Genomic DNA, 21,347 nt, shown 5'->3' on the forward strand with positions numbered 1-21,347 from the left:
TTCATTTTTTTTATGACATCTTTGCTTATTTTTATGTCATTGATTTCATTGTGAACATATTCTAGTGATTTTTAAGTTCTTAAATCGTCTCCATGTTGCTGCTAATCAAACCTTCCAGTTTGTCTGCTCGTTCATTGATTCTGATGGTGTTGATAATATTTCTTTGTAGTTCCAGCAAGGAGGGATCCATGCTGTTACTGTTCTTGGGAGGCGGGCTGTTTAACGATGTGTCTGGGAGAGGCTTCAGGGTTATGTCTTCCTCTTCTTCCATGTTTATGCAGCTACATTTATCACTCACCTCAGAATATAAGTGGTTGTTTGGAGTCTTCAGAGTTTTGGCTGTCTTCTTGTTTTTCTCACTGTTGGGCATGTGACTTCGAGCTTCGCCAAGAGAGCTATCTGTGCATATAGGCTGTGCAGAATTATTTGGCAAGTTGTATTTGTGAGGATTAATTTTATTATAGAACAACAACTATGTTCGCAATGAACACAAAAGACTCATAAATATCAAAGCTGAAAATTTTTGGAAGTTGGAGTGGGGCTTTTTTAGTTTTAGTATCTTAGGAGGATATTTCTGTGTGTGCAGGTGACTATTACTGTGCATAATTATTAGGTAACTTAACAAAAACCAAATATATACCCATTTCACTTATTTATTTTCACCAGGGAAACCAATATAACAACTCAAAATTTACAAATATACATTTCTGGCATTCAAAAACAAAACAAAAACAAATCAGTGACCAATATAACCACCTTTCTTTGCGAGGACACTCAAAAGCCTGCCATCCATAGATTCTGTCAGTGTCTTGATCTGTTCACGATCAACATTGCGTGCAGCAGCAACCACAGCCTCCCAGACACTGTTCAGAGAGGTGTACTGTTTTCCCTCCCTGTAGATCTCACATTTGATGAGGGACCACAGGTTCTCTATGGGGTTAAGATCAGGTGAACAAGGAGGCCATGTCATTATTTTTTCTTCTTTTAGATCTATTCTGGCCAGCCACACAGTGGAGTACTTGGATGCATGTGATGGAGCATTGTCCTGCATGAACATCATGTTTTTCTTGAACGATGCTGACTTTTTCCTGTACCACTGCTTGAAGGTGTCTTCCAGAAACTGGCAGTAGGACTGGGAGTTGAGCTTGACTCCATCCTCAACCCGAAAAGGTCCCACAAGCTCATCTTTGATGATACCAGCCCATACCAGTATCCCACCTCCACCTTGCTGGCGTCTGAGTCGGAGTGGAGCTCTCTGCCCTGTACTGATCCAGCCACGGGCCCATCCATCTGGCCCATCAAGACTCACTCTCATTTCATCAGTCCATAAAACCTTAGAAAAATCAGTCTTATGATATTTCTTGGCCCGGTCTTGACGTTTTATCTTGTGTGTCTTGTTCAGTGGTGGTTGTTTTTCAGCCTTCCTTACCTTGGCCATGTCCCTGAGTATTGCACACCTTGTGCTTCTTGGCACTCCAGTGATGTTGCAGCTCTGAAATATGGCAAAACTGGTGGCCAATGGCATCTTGGCAGCTTCACGCTTGATTTTCCTCAGTTCATGGGCAGTTATTTTGCGCCTTGTTTTTCCAACACACTTCTTGCGACCCTGTTGACTATTTTGAGTGAAACGCTTGATTGTTCGATGATCACGCCTCAAAAGTTTGTTAATTTTAAGAGTGCTGCATCCCTCTGCAAGACATCTCACTATTTTTGACTTTTCAGAGTCCGTCAAATCTCTCTTCTGACCCATTTTGCCAAAGGAATGGAAGTTGCCTAATAATTATACACACCTGATATAGGGTGTTGATGTCATTAGACCACACCCCTTCTCATTACAGAGATGCACATCACCTGATATGCTTAATTGGTAGTAGGCTTTCAAGCCTGTACCGGTTGGAGTAGAACAACATGCATTAAGAGGATGATGTGATCAAAATACTCATTTGCCTAATAATTCTGCACACCCTCTAGATGTTTTAGGTTTTTATCAGGTGTGTAGCTGTAAAAAATACAAAAATGCAGATGAATTTTACGACACATAAAACGTATGTCTTAACATGACGCCATCTTGGCTCCTCCCCTCTTCTTGTGGTTCTCTGACAGTCAGATTTGTTCCAGAAGCTGAGACAGAAATGTGAAGAGAAAGTTCAGGTTTTGTTCCAGAAGTCAGGAAAGCTCCTTCAGACTGAGTCCTTCACCAGTGAAGCAGCTCCACATCATGACTTTACCAAACAGAGTTGAAGCTTCACTGCATTTATCTCACACAGAGTCTCCATGTGGAGCAGCTGTTCTTCTTCTGTGGTGGTAAACAGCTGGATGCAGCAGCTTCAGTACATGTTCCTCCTGGAGCTGAGCTCAGTCGTGGTGGAGTTCAGATCAGAGAAGACTCATCAGATCTTCATGTTTCTGAGCTGATGTGTGTCAGACATGAAGACTGTGGAGGATCAGCCAGCGTCTGTTTAAGGAGTGGAGAGTTCTCAGCTCTCTGATCTTTATCTACTCCACTCTCTCCTCACTCATCCATTCATCTGATTGCTTCCTCCTCAGCTTCTGACTTCTTCTTTGGTAGCTGCTCCAAATGTCCTGAAGAAGAAAACAGGTCTTCATCAGAAACTGGTTTCACTGGTTTCTGTCAGACGTGTGATGGACGTCAGGTGAGCTCAGGTCACCTGGTTGATCCACGTCCTCAAAGAAACTGCTGGAACTTCTTCTGTCTGAACACTGAGAGTCCTCCACCAGCATGAGACCCAGAGACCAGGATGAGACGGTCATGTGACCATCAGAGCTGCTGCTGCTGTCTGTACAGCTGATGGTGTTTGTTTCTCTCAGTCTACCAGGTGAAGGTGGAGTCAGGGGCGGAGTCTGTCCTGCTGCCCTGCAGAACCACAGTTCACCTGCCTGGAGACGCCAAAGTGGAGTGGAAGGATAATAAATACAGGAGGGTCCATGTGTATGAGAACAGTTCTGACCAGCCTGAAAAACAGAACCAGTTCTACAGAACCAGAACAGTGATGGAGAGAAACCCTCTACAATCTAGAAACCTCAGTCTGACTCTGAAACACCCTACAGATGTAGAGAGTACAACCTTCACCTGCAGAGTCTACAGCAAGGAGGGAAACATCCTGATGGAGAAACAAGTTCGTCTCACAGTCAGAGGTCAGTGGATTAAATCTGATGTTTGAGTATTTTTCCAATCAGCTGATCAGTTGTGATCAATACTGATCAGAGTGTGATTAGAAGGTGAAAGTGAAATGTGTGTGTGTGAGAGTAAATGTGATTGAATGAGTTCAGCATTTAGCTGCAGTCTCACAACGCTGCTCGTAGAGTTCTTGTTTGATTGGACCTTAGGACCGCACAGGAACCAGGACCAGTTCAAATATGAGATCTTTATTTAACTGGTCTTCAAAGTCCAGGACATAAAATAAGAACCTTAAAGCACAAACAGAGAACATGAAATATCATGCTCAACCACTTATATCATTATAATTATAATATAATTATAAAATTTAACAATTAAAATAAAAATTACGATTATCTTGTAAAGAAAAGTGAAAATGTAGGAAAAATTAATTTTTTTTTATTTTAACTTGGACTTTTGTTCCAACATGTCCATTCTCATCTATTTAAAACATTTAAGATAACAAATGGAGAAACAAAGAATCCTCACAACCTGAACACAGTGAATTCTGAACATCCCAAATATGCAGAAAACCTCCTGCTTTCTTTGTGAGTGTGTAAAAGTCAAATTCTACTTTAATTCGAGCAGCTAAAAGCCTCTTCAGCACCACAGTCCTGTGATGACGTATGGAGGGGGTTGGAGCGTGGGGAGGTGGGCTTTATGTGTGTCTAGCTGTCCTGGATCTGAGTTTAGGACAGCTGGTTTTGTCCATTAAGGTCAGGTCTCCTTAATTCAGCCAGTCTGGACAGGACCGGAGAGGACACAGTTTCTTTTAACTGCTGCTGACACTTTGGACAGAAGTCCATCCAGAAATATCAGCAGAGCTGCTTTCAATGTGTCCCAGTAGTTGTCCAGGTCTGCGGGATGCTGGATGCCTCCATATGGATCAGAAAGCTTTGTGAGTCTGGTCAGGAAGTGGACAGATTCATCTTAGACCAGATGACTTTGTCTTTTCAGTCCATCCCAGAGTTCAGTGACTGGAACTCTGGACGCTGCGTTTCCATCTGCATTCTAGTTGAGCTGTTCACACCTGGCCAGTCCCACAGTCTTTGCAGCAGGTTTCTGGAAATCTGCAGCTGACGTTCTCACGGCTGACAGATGACGGATTTCAGGCCTGGTTGCTCTGAATTCATGACAAAAGTCTTTAAGGGCTGCTGGGAATTCTGTGGTGCTGTCAGCTGGGTTTGAAAGTTCTTTTCTTTTTTTCAGTCCCAGACTGGAGTCCCCATCTTTGTACAGATCACACTGGCCCCTGCACAAATAAAAATACTCTTTTTATTTTAATGCTAGAACACCAGCGGTAATTCTGACGCTGCATTTAAACTTCATTCATTCCCTTTAGAAGTTTAGAGTTTAAATAACATTAGCTAATTCTAATCAAAGAAGCTTTTAGGAAACAAAGTGTGAAGCAACAATTGTCGTCTTGTTTGCCACAGAAACCATCAAAGTCTAAACTTAGAACCAGAACCAGAATCCACTTTATTGTCGTTGCACAGGGTGCAACCAACCTGAGGAAGCAGCTTTCATGTTAAGATAAAAACACACTCCCGATAAAATAATGATGAAATGAAATAATTAAAATACATTTAACATTTGACGGACAGCAAGAATTATTGCACAGGCTCTATTTCAGCCAAATGACTCAGTACTTCATGGAAGCAGAGTTCAGGCATGAGACAGCTCTGGGATAAAAGCTGTTTTTCACTCTGTTGCTTTTTGCTTTTATCTTTGCTTTTATTGTCACAGCCTGAATATTAGTAAAAAGCGGAGCAGGGGTGGAGGAACCTGAAGTGATGGAGAACAGCCAGACAGCATGACAGAAGTAAGAGCTCGGCTATATGAAGGCAAGAAGAGGAGATTTATATGATCATGAGCGTCTCCACTAATTACTATGAGCTTAAATCAACTATTCAGAAGTGTCAGCAGCTCAGATCAGGTCTCTGCTCCTGCTGCAGCACCTGCACATGACTATGCAGCGTGTGCATTTAATACCTTAAAAGTCCTTAAATTAGACAGTTTGACCTTAAATGTTATACGGTAGGTCTTAAATCATGTCGGTCTAAAGTTGTAACGCTGTGTTGAGTTAAAATGTGTTGGGAAATGTCTGAACTGCAAAGTGACGGAAGTGAAGTAATTTCCTCCCGTTCCAACCCGACCATTATATTGAAATTAGGAACCAATTATCACTGACTTTGCAGGGAGAAATGATTGGGGAACATTTAGCCCGACACACACGAAGCCTTTATTTTCGTGTGAAAGAAAGCTAGCAGACAGTAACTTGAGGATTTAGTGGGTTCGGTGAGTAAAATGTGAAAGTGTAAATGTAATATTACATGGCTGGACAAAGGATCGTTCTCGGCCTGGTTGACACCGGTGGAGAACCCATTCGAAGCTCGGTGCAAGAAGAACATCAAACTGGGAACGATGGGGATCGAGGCTTTGGAGGCACATGAGCAACCAGCGAAGCATATCACCGCCTTCAAAGCAAACAGCAAACTCCCCCTGTGTTTATGTCTGGACCGTCAGGTATTTGTACCTCGCAGGCTCCATCTGGCAGGGTGACAAGTTCAGCAGCAACATCGACTAAAGTCGACCTCCGCGCGACGTTTGGCTGAACCCCAACCCTGACCACGAGAACCAAGCAGCTGGATGTCCACCATGTTTCTGGGATTAGGGACAGGTTCATTCAAGGTACCTGGGGTCTCATGGGACACTCGACAGCACAGGACCTGCTGGTCAAGTTTAAAGTAACTCATTTATATTATTTACTATTTTATTATTAGTATTATTATTGGTGTTGCTTAATAACATACAGCCTTAATAACCTGATTATAAATAACAACCTTAAAATCAGTTCTGCTGAATTATTTATTCATGAGCTCTGGAACAGGTAACCTCCCCATTACAACATTACTGTGTTAATATGACTGTTGCGGCAAAACGCTAACTTATTTGAAGGCCGCTGTGGGCTAAACTCGAGGTTATCTGCCAGACGCGTGTTCCAAAGTATTCCCATGCACTTCTGTCTCAGCAGCGATACGTTTATTCTTTCCATTCATGATTCCAAAGAAATCCAGACAACAACTAAACGATATTCTAACTGAAACAGACTTATACTATCAATTATACGATTACACGGTCAACAGAAAATGTGACCACACCGAGCTCACCCCACTTTCTCACCCATTGATCCAGAACACCTGTGAGTTGGTACCTTTCAAACCTTGTGACACACACACGCCCACAGCAACACACCCACCACCCAGATGCCGATGCTGCAAGTCACCTGTGCCATCTCATAATTATGCAAATATATGTTGCACCCTTGAGAAGGACGATTGCACTCATGTGGGTTTTTATGGAGCCTTTAATGGAACAGTTCTGTAAACAGACATAGCATGTATTTATCACTCCTGTCAGGGTGCGTTTCATGCAACAACTGGCCCTGACAGATTACCTTCTTGCCCTACTCACTTCAGGGGATACTCCCTCTGGTGGTGAGGTAGGGAAATCATGCATGTTCGTCAGCGCTATGTCTTATGGGGATAGAATTACAGTTTTTGAAAAATAAAAATATATTACAACAGGAACACAATTATATAACAACAAAATATATTTGGGGGAGGGGCTTTTCCCCTTACACTCTCCCCTCAAAAATAAAATGGTGTCCCGACATGACACTAACTGACTTTAAACAGCAATTATCTATTGCTTCCAGGCAGGTTACGTCTAAGTAGGAGTCAAAGTTGAACAATGTCCATAAGGATGCATGGTTTGTGACCACAGTAACTCATATGACAGGTATCTCCCATTAATGCCATATGTTTGCAGTTGATGTCATTGTGCACGATGACAGTCCACTGCTACTTCCATCACTAGCATGGGTATCTGCATCCTCTCTGAGTAAGGTCTATTAACATAGTTTTGACCTCCTGTTTATATATATAGTACAATAGTCATAGTCAGATGCCAAAATTCCATTCTATATTTCCAATCTACAACTGAAATATCACAACCTTTAATGATTTTGCTGTTCTAACAATAATCAACATTCTGAACTGAGCTCCTTCTAATAACTTCACCATCACATTTACTCTGCACGTCTAGCACCTCTTAATCAGATGCTACAGTAGGATGTCCTAGCCTATCCTAAGTAAACCTCAATTTTGGTTTTCTCATTCTGAAAGGATACTTCTTTCCTCTGACAGGTGATGGCTCAGCATCTTCTTGATCACTGCTCACAGCTTCAGGCTGATGATCGGGGTCAGCACATTGAGTAGTTTCAGGCTCCAGTGTCACAGCATCCTCACAGTGTTGATCCCTTTCCTTTCCTGGATCCTCTTCATCCTCCTGGTCCCTGGATACTGCTGCAGCATTTTCCGGTTCAGTTTCAGGTCCCCTTTTCCAATGATGCTGTATTCAAATTCAAATTCAAATTTCAAATTCAAATATTTATTCGTCACGCACAAATTATACACAGTACAAAATGCAGTGAAATGCTTAGTACGACTGTCCAAGATGTAAGAAAGATGTAAGAAATATACTATTAACAATAAGTAAAAACTTTAAAAGATTTTAGATTACGGGGGGTGGGGGGTAGAAATAGTAAAGTAAAATAAAATATGCATATAGCAAAAATATAGGATTCCAAAAAAATAAATAAAATAAAATAAAATATATAAAAATATATAATGTATATGAAATGTAAAGAAAAATGTAAACCATATATAAACATATCTGCAACGTAGAGAATGTAAAACATGTCAAATATAAAGTATAAATGTGCAAGGCTTGAGAGTCCGAAAGTGTCTGTGTGTAGAGGAAAAGTGACAATGTCTGTAAAAATGCCAACGTGTCGTGTGCAACAGTCAGCCGAGGTAGATGTTGTGTGTATGGAGTCTACAGTGTCCAGGTACTGGCGTTCTGGTTCAGTACCACCTGTTCCTGGTACTCTGATGGCAAAACTCTAACTCCTCTCCAGTCATCCTCCTCCTCTGAACTGTGCTCTTGCTGAAGTTGTTCATGTCTGTTTTTGTTGTTTGTTTGCCTCTTCTTTCTTGGTTCTGTATGTGAGTCTTCCTCAACTGGTAAGAAGTTACACGGCAGTAGAAGATTCCTGTGGACCACACGGACTCGTCCTTTTCCATTTTCTGGCTTAATTTCATATACTGGGCTCTCCTTGTATTTTTTTTGTGTCACCACAAACACTTGGTCCTCCCAGAATGACCTCAGTTTCCCTGGCCCTCCTTTTTCGTTTAGATTTCTGACCAGTACTCTGCATCCTGGGTCCAACTTTGCACCATGGGCTTTCCTGTCATAGAGTGTTCTCCCTCGCCTGCTCTCTTTGCATGCTGTTTCAGAGGCGAGTTTGTAAGCATCACTCATGCGAGCCTTCCACCTTTCAGCATAATCTCTGTGTGACAGACTTTGGTCTTTAACCGTGATGTCAAACATGAAGTCGATGGGGAGTCAGGGATTTCTCCCAAACAACAGAAAGTGGGGTGCATATCCGGTTCCTTCACTGCGTGTACAGTTATAAGCGTGGACCACTTTTGCCAGTGATGTCTTCCAGTCTGCCTTAGCTGTCTCTGGGAGGTTTCGGAGCATTGCCAGCAAAGTTCTATTAAACCGCTCCACCTGTCCATTTCCCTGGGGGTGGTACGGCGTAGTTCTGGACCCTTTTACTCCACTGTATTCTTCCAGCTTGGCGAACAACTTGTTTTCAAACTCCCTACCTTGGTCATGGTGGAGTCGTGTGGGAAAGCCGAACCTCAAGACAAAATCCCCAAATATTTTCTCACCAGCTGATTTGGCACTTTTGTCTCTGCAGGGGTAAGCCTGGGCGAACCGCGTGAAGTGGTCCATCACGACTAGGATATATTTGTATCCTCCCTTACATTTTTCTAAATGCCAGAAATCTATAGAGACCAGTTCAAACGGGTAAGTGGTGATGATGTTTGTGAGGGGTGCTCTCGTAGGTCTATTAGGACGCTTGTTTTTCAGGCAGCTGCATTCTTTCTTAGTGCTCAATATCTTTCTGCATGTGAGGCCAATAGAAGCGGTCCCTGGTGAGGGTCAAAACTCTCTCAACCCCTAAATGACCCATGTCTTCATGCAGTTCTTTGTAAACAAGCTTGTGAAACTTCTTTGGCAGGAGGAGCTGTGACCGGTTAGAAGTTTTTCTAAACAGTAAACCTTCGTCGTCCAAGTGCAGCTTCTGTTTTTCTCTTGCCAGCACAGCTACCCCCTTGTTGAAGGTCTGTTTCCTACCTTTTGGCCAGTAGTTCCCGGTGATATACTTGAGCACTTCACCAATTATAGGGTCCTCCTGTTGGGCCTGTCTTAAATCAGCTTTTGGAATCTGCCCCACTGACAACTCAATTTCCTTTTGCATTTCTGCTACTGCTGTTGAGATGGTCAGAGGACACAGCCATGGCTCATCTTTTTGCAGCTGAACAGCCAGAGCCTCAGTCACACTGTTCATTCCCTCAGGTGTCACAGCTTCTGTACAGGTCTGGATGTACTGATCCATATCTAGAGGCATGCGTGAAAGGCCATCGGCATCTCTGTTAGCTCTGCCCGGTCGATACTTAATGGTGAACTGGAAATCTGCAAGTTCAGCTACCCATCGGTGGGTTGTAGCATTGAGTTTTGCAGTTGTGAGCACGTATGTGAGCGGATTATTGTCAGTGTAGACAATAAACGGAGGTGAGTAATAAAGGTAATCCCTGAACCTCTCACATATGGCCCACTTCAGGGCAAGGAACTCCAGCTTGCCTGAATGGAGGTGGTAATTCTTTTCGGAAACAGTCAGCGATCTAGTCCCGTAAGCAATCACCACCAATTTTCCGCTCTGCCTCTGATATAACACCGCCCCAAGTCCTTCCTGTGATGCATCACAGTGAAAGATGAAAGGTTGCTCAAAATCAGGATACCCCAGAACTGGAGGCTGAGTGAGGAAGTCGACCAACTGACCAATCACCTGTCTGTGTTCAGCTGACCACACCACTGGGAAGGATGATGGTAACTGTCCCCCTTTGGATTGTGTCCTTGGGTCATGTTTCCTTTTTGTGTCTGTCTTTTTTCCAGTGTTTCCTCTAGACAGAAGGTCATACAGCGGTTTGGCTATCTTTGAGAAATCTGGAATGTAGTTGCGGTAGTAAGAAATGAAACCCAACAACTTTCTCACTTCTCCAATGGTGGTGGGGTTTTTTTGTTTTAAAGCTTGAACTGGGGCGATGTCAGCAGGGTCCATGGTATGACCATCTGGAGTCACCAGCCTCCCCAGGAACCTCACCTGGGTTTTAAAAAGCTCACATTTTCTGGGTGTCAGCTTAACCTCGTGGCTCTCATAGCGCTGCAGGACCTTTCTCAGATCCTTTAAGTGGTCCTCAAAACTCTGAGGGTGAACCAGATTGTCATCCAAGTAGGGTAAGCATACATCATCTCTCAGTCCAGTCAGGCATTCTTCCATTGACCTCTGAAACTCAGCAGGGGCGGATGTGAAACCAAAAGGGATTCTTACCCACTCATACAGTCCCCATGGTTTAATAAATGCAGTAAGAGGACGGCTGGATTCTTACAGGAAGCCCTGATGGTACGCCTTCCCTTGGTCTAAGACGGAGAACCAGGAACTTCCTTTCAAGGTGTTGAGCATATCCTGTATGCGTGGAATGGGATGCCGGTCGGGGATGGATTTCATATTTAGCTCCCTGTAGTCACAACACAAGCGTAGACTCCCATCCTTCTTCCTCACACAGACAATAGGACTGGAGTAAGGCGATTTGGATTTTTTTATCCACCCTCTGTTTAACAAGTCTTCCAGGTACTCTTTTACCTCTTTATGTAGGGGTTTTGGGACTGACATGTAAGTTCTTCTTACCGGTGTGGGGTCACTGAGGCGAATCTTGAGTTGTAGGGATGGTATAGTGCCCACATCATATTCATCACGAGCAAAGGCTCTGCACTCTTCCCTTAACAGCTTTTTCACCTCTTGTTGCTTTGCTGGAGGGAGGTGGTCAAGAGGGACAGGAGGGTCCCAGGGATCATCATTGCTTGTGTAACTCCCCTCTGATGAACTACGGACACAAGGCGTTCTTTGTCTACTGGCATTTATTTGCACACACGTGCTGTCAATTGTGCCGTGAGAACTAAAGGAAAAATACAACACATTTATATTACATAAACATTACAATCACATGAAACATATTTAATAGAGTAAATGATCATAAACTTGGAGCTTATAACAATCGCGTTCCACAACAGAGTAGGTAAAGTGTCACGTGAACTCAGCTAACACATTAGCATGTACATTAACAGATAAAGAAATCAACACATAAACCTGCATACCTTATTGGTCGCATAAACTCAAAGGGGGTTAAAAATCATCCCGTTGTGAATCTACTTCAGCCCCAAAGTGCTGTTTGAGCTTTATCATGTTGTAGAAAACATCTTATTACATTCTGACGGAATATCAGGCTGCCTCTTGTCAGTGCATAGTGAGCGACAACAAAACAAGTCCTGACTTCAACAGCACCAAAACTTTGGTTCCGCTATGAATGCTGATTAAACACATATGGAATAACAATAACACAATGAAATATATTTCCTTTTAACAAACAGGAAATATTTATCTGTCTAAATCAAATTATTAAATGAACTTAAATGCTGACACTGATGGCAGCTACAGCTTGGGTTTGTTCTGTTGTCTGGTTCTATTGTCAGATTCTTTTGTTGTGTCTGTGCTTGCTCAGTGGTTAGTGCCTGTCTTGTTTCTACAACTTTTGCATGGGCGGGGTAACTTGTCCTAACCCTCTGAGTTTGCCCCAGCACTGTTCTCGGAGGCAGAAAAATCTCATGAGCTGTATTATTAGTAACTGGGAGGGTAACGCAGGACCATGTACCTTGCTGTAGCTGTACGATACCTTCCTGTACCTCCAAGCCCTCTGGCAGCTGCACGGGTGAGTTCGGCTCAAATAGGGCCTCCTGACGTTCTGGGAGTGGACCTGCTCTCACGCAGCACTTGACAACCCTTGTCTGGCCAGCGGGGATGCTCATGACTTTTCTCCCTGTCTTCACTGTACCCTCCTCAATCCCCTCGTCTCCACCTTTCATCACTTTGAGGAAGACTTTGGCTTTCTTACAGTCTATGGAGAATGGCGCACTGATGGCCTCTGTCGCAACACGTGGTGGTTCAATTCCCCGGTCCAGCAGGTGTTCAATCACATTTAAGCCAATGATTGGCTCCTCTGCCACCCCATCTTCCTGAGAAACAAGAACTGGAACTAATAAATCTAATGGTGCTGGCTTTGTTGTTGGTAGACGAAAGTGGACTTCAACCCACCCTGAGAAGGGAATTGTAGTCTGTTTACTGCTCTTCCCTCCAGTACACCGGGTCCAATTATGCCTGTTAAATGTCTCACACTGGTGTGTGGAATGTTCTGTTGTCTCCATTTTTCATTTATGAGGCAAACCTAAGACCCAGTGTCCCACAACGCTTTTGTTTCTGTGCCATCTAGTAGACAGGAAATCATGTGTTTCTTCCCAACCAGGTTCATGAGCTGAGCCTTCCGTTTCGGGGAGAGGAGGCTAACGGTGACTGCACCATTCAGTTGGTCTTGGGTGTTCGCTTCCTTTTTACCCTCCAGGTGTTTGATACTGTCAATGATGAGTTTGTATGTGTCTTGTCTCTGTTCACCCTGGACAGGTGTGTGTTGGGATGACGTCACTGTGTAAGCCAACATACCAATTGGCTCTGACTTGTCTGTGGTTTTGCGTTGGGCTCTGCATCCTTTCGACAGATGACCACTCTCTCCACATTTAAAGCAATGATCACAATGCTCTCCCTTGTTTCTGTCCTGACAGTCTCTGCAGCCCCGTTTCCTTGCTGTCTGACGTGGTCTAGGGGTTCGGTGTGAATCCTGAATGGCCCCTTTAGTTTCAGCTATTTCTCCCTTTAACTGACTGATGATCTCAAGAAGCTCTGTTTCTTTATGAGTAACTGCTGGTTGTGTTTTAGCCATTTTATTCTTTGCTGATGTGGAAAATGACTGTTCCTGTCCACCTACTGCACCAACTGTTGTTTCGTGGACTGGCTGTGGCTCAACCTTTACCTCCCTCACCCTCGGTTCTTTGATGTTCTTCCTGAACTTTTGTTGTCTCTCCCACTCAAAGCTTGCTGCTTCATTGATCTTAGCAATCAGAATATCATCAGTGGTGGTAAGGTCATCTAGATAGCTTTTAATCTGATATTTTACATTGTCACTGATTAAACCTGTACCCACAGCTCACAAAAACTTCTTTTGTATCAGTTCAGCACTGTACTGTTCATCTGCACCTGGTTCTTTGGATGATGCAAGGAGCCTCTCTTTTAGCTCTATCGTCCTGAACAGGAAGTTCTGTGGTGACTCATTATGCTCTTGGACAATATTTATCAGCCTATGATAAAGATCAGTAGAGCCATCTTCCTTGTAATGTCCCCTCAGGATGGTGCGAAGCTGTGCGAGTGTGAGGTCTGTTTTGATCTCTAACATGTCACGGAGGCTTAAACCAGGACTGATGGCTCTGATAACAGCTTCGATAATTTCAGCCTCGCTGTGGTTTCTTCTCTGCCCTGTTTCAATTTGATGAATCAGATTTGAGTAAGAAAGTTTGTCTTTTTGGCCTCGTTCTCCAATTTGACCATTTATTCGGAATTCTCTGCGAATGGTCAGCTCCGGTAGTTGCATTGTTGGGGAAGCCGTCAAGTTGTAGCTTGGACGATGCCCTGGTCCCTGGGAGGACATTTTTTGGGTAAGCTGTGCCATTTCTTCCTCTAACTTCATGGTTGCAGTCTGAAAACTTAGCTGTAATGCTGCATACTGTTCGTGAAGACTGGTTAAGGCAACAGCATCTTGACTAACATTATCTTCACTGTCCTCTGAATCGCCGCCTCTTTCTTTAATTTCTTTTGCAGTTGTAATTAATCTTTCCAGAAATGCATTTGCAATCTCCTCATCTTCCTTTTCAATAACTGTTTCTACTGTTTCACTCAAGGCTCTGATCAGCGCGTGCTTCTTTGTCCATTTTTCCGTGGAGATCTTAGCGTGAACGCAAACCTCCTGTAGTTGGTCAAACTTCAGCTGCAGGAGGACCTCACTCAGTTTATCCTGCAGTTTCTCCAACTCCATCTTTACTGTTGCACTATGGTCTTGCATCCTCAGCAGCACTGCTGATCCCACCAAATTTTGTTGCACCCTTGAGAAGGACGATTCCACTCATGTGGGTTTTTATGGAGCCTTTAATGGAACAGTTCTGTAAACAGACATAGCATGTATTTATCACTCCTGTCAGGGTGCGTTTCATGCAACAACTGGCCCTGACAGATTACCGTCTTGCCCTACTCACTTCAGGGGATACTCCCTCTGGTGGTGAGGTAGGAAAATCATGCATGTTCGTCAGCGCTATGTCTTATGGGGATAGAATTACAGTTTTTGAAAAATAAAAATATATTACAACAGGAACACAATTATATAACAACAAAATATATTTGGGGGGGGGGTGGCTTTTCCCCTTACATATACTAATATGGCTCCTACAATGACACATGTGGGAAGGACTAAATCATTTAAAGATCATATGACAGCTTGCTGTGAAGTCACGTCTCAAATTCCAAACTTCATCACTGACAAATTTTCCATAAATGACTGATGAGCGGTGGAAAAAACTCCGGACAGAAAAAAGTTTCTTGTTAAATGTCCTGATTAAACAGTTTTATTCAGTCGCCGCACATATTCTTAAAGTTCAGATCTCAGAAAACGTGGTGACGTTAACAAAGCCTGTAAAGAATAGTAAATCCATTTTAAGCCGTAATGCGACTTAGAAATGAAAATGACGTCAGATTCAGGCTGTTCTGCTGTGCGCGTTCCCGTGATGTGCACGGCTTCATCAACGTAACACCGCAGTGAGAGAAACACTCCGGTTGCTCCTCGGTGGAGAGCGAGTGTTTCACCTCCTGGTAGAGTTTAAAACACAAACAAATAAAACTGGGTGTGTTTTCAGGTGGTAGATGACTGTATGCGGTGCTGGCAGAAGTCAGCTCACCTCCCCCACTCTTCACTACATACACAGGTAGGGCTGTGGGAGGTGTGCTTGTTGCGCTGGGCGGGGCAGGGGGGTCATCATAGTGGCCCTGTTGCTTCGCCGAGCGGCAGCATGCCTCCCAGCTTTTAATTCCACTTAGTCACTGAGCACAAATAACATTTGCAACATACAAACACGTTTTGGGGGGTGGAACATGCGAGGTCAGGTGGGTGGGACTGCTCAGGTGGCCCCACCCCCTCCTCAATGCAGTTACTGCCCCCCAATTTTAACCCTCTTTTTTTAATTGCAAACAGCACATAATATATTCCATCACTAGTGGGGGAGGGAGGGGGGATGGGGTCTTCAAGCGCCCCTGTCTCCATGGATGGCCCGGGGGCGGGGCGGGCCGGGTGGCCTGTCGCGTTGGCCCGGGGCGTAGGCGGGCTGTCCCGGGGGGTTTTGGCTGCTGGCCCTGGGGGGAAGGTGCTGTTTTGGGGGTGGGGGGGCGGGGGCGGGGTGGGGGGTTAGGGGCCTGGCTCGTGTCTCCTCGCCTCCTGGCTGGGGCTGTCCCCCCGTGGCGTGGGGTGGCGGGAGGATGGTGGTGGGGGGATGGTGTTTGTGTGTGTGTGTGTTTGGGGGGGGGGGGTGGTGTGTGGGTGGGAGAGTGGTGTGGGTGTGGGGGGATGGGTGGTGGAGGGATGGTGTGTGGGAGGGTGGGGTGTGTGGAGGTGGATGCGTGGTGTGTGGGAGGGGGGGTGGTGTGGGTGTGGGAGGATGAATGGTGGAGGGATGATGTATGTGTGGGAGGATGGGGTATGTGTGGGAGAATGTATGGTGCAGGGATGGGGGAGTGTGTGGGAGGATGGATGGTGGAAGGATGGTGTGTGTGCGGGAGGATGGATGGTGTATGGGAGGGAGGATGGTGTGTGTGTGGGGGAGTGGTGTATGTTTGGGAGAGTGGGTGATGGAGGGGTGGTGTGTGTGTGTGGGAGGATGGGGTACGTGAAGGTGGATGTTTGGTGTAGGAGAATGATGTATGTGTGGGAGGATGGGTAGTGGAAGGAAGGTGTGTGTGTGTGTGTGTATGGGAGGTGTGAAGGTGGATGAATGGTGTGTGAGAGGGAGGATGGTGTATGTGTGGGAGGATGAGTGGTGGAGGGATGATGTGTGTGTGGGAGGATGGGATAGGTGTGGGAGAGTGTATGGTGGAAGGATGGTGAGTGTGTGGGAGGAAGGATGGTGTGTGTGTGGAAGGATGGATGGTGGAAGGATGGTGTGTGTGTGTGGGAGGACAGAGTATGTGAGGGTTGAATGGTGTATGCGTGGGAGGATAAATGGAGGAGTGGAAGGAGAGTGTGTGTGTTTGTGTGTGTGTGTGTTGGTCTGGGGGGGGGCAGGACTGGTTCTCGGGGTGTGAGGCTGGGCGCTGGGGTGTGGGGCTGGCCTCTGGTGGTGGCCGTCTGGGCGGGCCGGGTCCCCCCGGGTGGCGTGCTGGCCCTCGGCCTGTGGGGGGGGGGGGGGGGTGTCCCTGCGCTCCTGGGCCCGGGCCCTCTGCCCCGTCTGTCCCGGGCGGCCGGTGCCCGGGGGGGTCGGGGACTGCTGGCCTCGGCCCGCCGGGGCCCGTGCCCTGGGTCCGCGGGGCGGCTCCTGCTGGGGTCTCCTGCTGCTGCCTTCCTGGGCGGGCAAGTGGTCGTCTCTGTGGACCGGTCGGGATCTGTTGCCTGCGGGGGGGCTGGTGGCTTGGGTCTCGGGACCGCTGGCCTGACTCTGGCCTCTGTTCAAGTGAGGTGGCATCTGCATGATCACTCTGCATGGTCACTCCTTCCTGAACGTCTCCACACAGTCTTTGCGTCGCCGTGTGGCCGAGTTCTCCAACACATCCACACAGGTTTCTCTGCGCGTGTTCTTGAATACAGCAGTTTCACTTATATCTATTATCATATTTTGTTTCTTTTTTTAATTATTTCTGTTCTTATTATTATTATTATTACTCTTACTCTTATTATTATTATTGTTACTATTATCAACTAGTTGTGTAATGACCTACTGGCTAGGATGATCTTAGCTATATATGTTGTAAGTAGTATGGATTACATGGTCTTCTGTATGATGTTTCAAGTCCCCACCCGCACTCCCCACACCCTTTCTGTCCCTCTCTCTCCCCTCCCTCTTCTCTCTACTTTCTTTTCTCTCTCTCTCTCTCTGTCCCCTCCGGTCGAGTCCAGCATTAAGAGTCTGATTTAATAAAGTTTTTCATCAAGAGGGACTTTATACATGTAGTATAAATCCCTGCTTGATAGAGTAAAATTGCCCAGCACCAGACAGCAGCCAGACAATCATTCTGTTTGCAACGATGCTGGACAAGACAGGTTAAAAAAAAAAGAAAAAAAAAAAAAAAAAAAAAAAAAAGAAGTCAGCTCACCTGTGTGTGCGCGCTGGTCTGTGTGCGTCGCATCACGCCAAACTCCAAGAGCGTGACACAGAGCAGCTGACACACTTCAGACTGCTTTGTTTTAATAAAGCTTCTATCTACACTGAGACTATAAATAAAAGGCTGTGTAGTTTTCAGCAGTAGCTCAGTCAAGTCCATTATTCCTGTAAATGATCAGTCAGCTGCTGCTTGTCGCTGCCTGACTTCTACTGGCTGGTCTTGCTTTGATAAAAACCACTTTGAATTGCTTTGTGTTGTAAGGTGCTAAACACATTTTTCAAGCAGTGTAAATGAAGCATTGCACCTTACACACACACCCAGGTCATTGTAATAATCACTGCTGATGTAAATATATACATTTTCTTCAATTGTAGGAGTCATTTTTGACAATGTGGCCCTGAAATGGGTATTAAATTATGTTCCAAGTTGTCTTAAAAAGGTCTTAAAAAGTCTTAAATTTAACTTGTAAAAACCTGTAGGAAGCCTGGAATGAGTCAACTAAATGTGTGCACCCAGTTAGTTAACCACCCAGCCAAAGCTGCTAATAAAATGTCAAATATAAAAGAAATGGTCCTTGTTACAAATAAAGTGTATATTGAATTAACTGAAATAAAGAAAAAGGTTACCAGACCGAGCTCACATCACAACATGGAACATTCCAGAATTGGAGGACATTTTACGTCCCACCTGTAAAATATCAAGTAATGTGTGTACAGTACACTAATACATGCACTGCTTGTGTAAATTCTACTTTTCTTGAGAAAAAATGTAAATATAGTTGTTGGAAGATTTGTTCCAAAATATTGTTCAGGCTACCATATAGACCTCAAGCACCCTCTAAAATGTCCTTTTTCTCCTGTCCTTACTTCTAGATGACAAACTTGCATGTGAAATAAAAGCATTGGAATAAGTTTTTACTGCACTTGTTTTGGACGATCTTGTCTAAGTGTTTTATTATTGGAACAGTTAACTTAATAATCAGCATATCTTAAATAACAGTAATAATGTGCTGAAGTTCTGTTCCACAACATGCGTGCAGCCCTGTTACTAAAACCTACTGAGCATGGCAGAAGAAGAAAAACAGTGGGTCACATGACACAGGGGAAAGCACTCATCAAGATTTATGCTAACAGCATGGACAGACCAAGGTTCAGGTTTCTCTGCAGATTTTTCATATTTTCTCAAACATTGCAGCCGTGACTGAGTGTGTCGCTCTAACCAAAGCAACCCTGTTACTCAGTTGTTATTTTCTTTATTATTTAATATAACCAACTCTGTCCTCAATGTTAACAGTAACATTACATTTCACAGCGAGCATATTGTCGCTAATACAAGCTAACGTTAGCATTGATTTTCAACCCTGTTACTTTAATTGCAGGAACAGGGTTGCATCTATTTCCTGTTAATGCTGGGATGGGCTCCAGCTTACCGCGACCCGTAATGGACTAAGCAGTACAGAGAATGAATGATGAATGGTTGTTTAAAAGTACTACTGTAGTATTTATTATATGACTAGCCCCTCTTTTCATTTTATTGCCACCTGGCAGCATAATGTCAATGTGGCAAAAACTTCCTGGATTATTAACTGAACATGAATTCAGCTGTTTTACTGTAAATGTTTTTAACTGTAAGTTATATATGTCCTGAATATTTACAATAGACATGATGTTTTTAAAATGTATTTATGCAGAGTTCCTGCACGCCACTCAGTGCTGCTGAAAAACAGAGACGGTACCGTGCAGGCGTGATGCTGATGAACAGAGGAGACAGCAGTACTTAGAAAGAGAGCGAGAGAAGTGGAGGAAAGATGTAGAAACAGGACAGAAAAAAGGCAAAAAGACTGCAGTTTGAGAGAGCAGCGTGTCCAGAGAAAGAACTGGAGAGACTCGCAAGAGGTGTAATGCTAGGAAAACTTTACTTGGAGGTTTAAACACCCTCCAGTCAGCCCAGAATCTGAAGTCATTTCTCAACCTGGAACGTCAAGGTCAGGACAGAAGTATGTAGGGATGCAAGTTAGTGGAAGCACAGATCAAATACCAAAGTATTCACAATGTTACAGCAAACATCTATTTTGCTGCAGCTGAAATAAAAGACATTTATAAAAACATGTTTCTTTTTGGCAACGTGATCTGGGCAGAAGAAAAAGAAGCTAAATTAAAAAGAAAGTTGAAGAAACTTTGAAAAAGTTGAACACAAAGCAGAAACATACAGGAAGCAGCTTCAAAGACTGAAGAAGAACATCTATCTCCAAGATCTACGGTGTTGTAGAAAAATGACCAAGAGTCTGGGATGAGTGAAAGTATATAAGGTTTATTACAGGAGAAGTATAAAATACAGGCAATACTAGCATGTTCGAGAACTATCTTGCTGACCCCGAAGCCGACAAGAGGACTCTGCCTTGCTGCATTTTCGGAATCAGTTTTATTCAAACTGATCTTAGCTGAAGGCCAGTCTCTGAACTGATAAAAGGAGAAGAGAGACTAGAAGGTGCCTCTCTCTTACTGTCTCGCCCAAACAGGCTGTTATTTTCTAAACAACTGTTTGTATCTAGCAGCTGCCCATCAGTCTCTACTTTCCCCATATCACGAGTCTGGAAGAAAAGTGGTCAGCCTGACCTCACACAAGAACACAGCAGGAGAATAATAACTTCAATGTTCTGTATAAGGAAAATACACATTATGAAATGTAATTTGAGGGTAATGCATGAATATATGTATTATATGAATAAAAGAATGATTACACTTGTGATTATTATATGAGTAAGTATGATTGATTACCGTATGCATTACAATTACTTCCACACAGTTAACAGGAGAATATTTCTGTGTAATTCTGAAGAGCCGTTCTTTCATCTTGTTGGGCAGTATGAATTTATAGGGAGGAGCAGATCTAGCGTTCCAGGTTCTACCATCTAGTGATGCTTCTAGCCATCTGTATCCAGCAGCTTGTTTTAGTAGAAAGCAGTTTTCTCATGAAAGCGCTGTTAACCTTCTTATCAAAGATGGAAACTCCGTCCACTTTAACACTGTGGTTAGTTCTACTGAAGGAAACGTGTATATTTGGTGGCACCGTGATGGAGCCGTGGTACCGGATGGGAGGGCGTTAATAACAGTGTTATATTCTCCTGGAGGAACGGGAACACTGGATTTGCTCTTAAACTCATCGTATGAATATAACTGAGCATCGTTATCACAGAGCTGCCTCACTAGCAGGATGCTGCTGTCAAAGCAGTGTGTGTAGAACAGACTTATCTGTGTGTGTGCTGCAGGCCATGTTCCACAGAAAGAACCTGTGTGGAGAACAGCTGTGTTTAGAAAGAAGAACCAACACAAGAGAACTCGTCTATGGAAACTTGACTTGATAGGAAGTTTTCCAGCAGCATACGGGCGTATTGATAGGAACTTCAGACCAGCTAGTTTTTAAATAAAACATTTGGGAAGATGTTCCACGTACTATCAGGGTTTTTAAGAATTTCTTTAACCAGTTTACTTTGATTGTAACATTAAGAGCATGAAGTCTAAACGATGAGCCTCCCTCTGAGAGAGACAAGCACAGAACAGCTTCTACCATTTTCTGAGGCTTGTTTTCCACATAAAGTCAAATAAGAGTTTGTTTAAATGATTCATGTTTTCCTTGGTTACCTCCACAGGAGAAAATACATCAGAGGTTCTAGAGAGA

The 21,347-nt window shown here is 44.1% G+C and overlaps 1 protein-coding gene across 4 annotated transcripts in view; it reads left to right on the forward strand.

The window, feature by feature from the left end:
* The window catches only part of LOC121640440 (butyrophilin-like protein 2), a 65,330-nt gene that overhangs the window by 14,902 nt on the left and 29,081 nt on the right, over positions 1-21,347 (forward strand). For 3 of the 4 annotated variants that reach the window (XM_041986192.1, XM_041986194.1, XM_041986193.1), the window contains one exon: positions 2,830-3,156. The exons of the other annotated variant lie outside the window; for it this stretch is intronic. In XM_041986192.1, coding sequence (XP_041842126.1) covers positions 2,830-3,156 — 327 coding nt within the window. The remainder of the gene's footprint in view (positions 1-2,829; positions 3,157-21,347) is intronic. 4 annotated transcript variants of the gene reach the window in all.

Source organism: Melanotaenia boesemani, chromosome 5 (assembly GCF_017639745.1).
Source record: "Melanotaenia boesemani isolate fMelBoe1 chromosome 5, fMelBoe1.pri, whole genome shotgun sequence".
NCBI lineage: Eukaryota > Metazoa > Chordata > Actinopteri > Atheriniformes > Melanotaeniidae > Melanotaenia > Melanotaenia boesemani.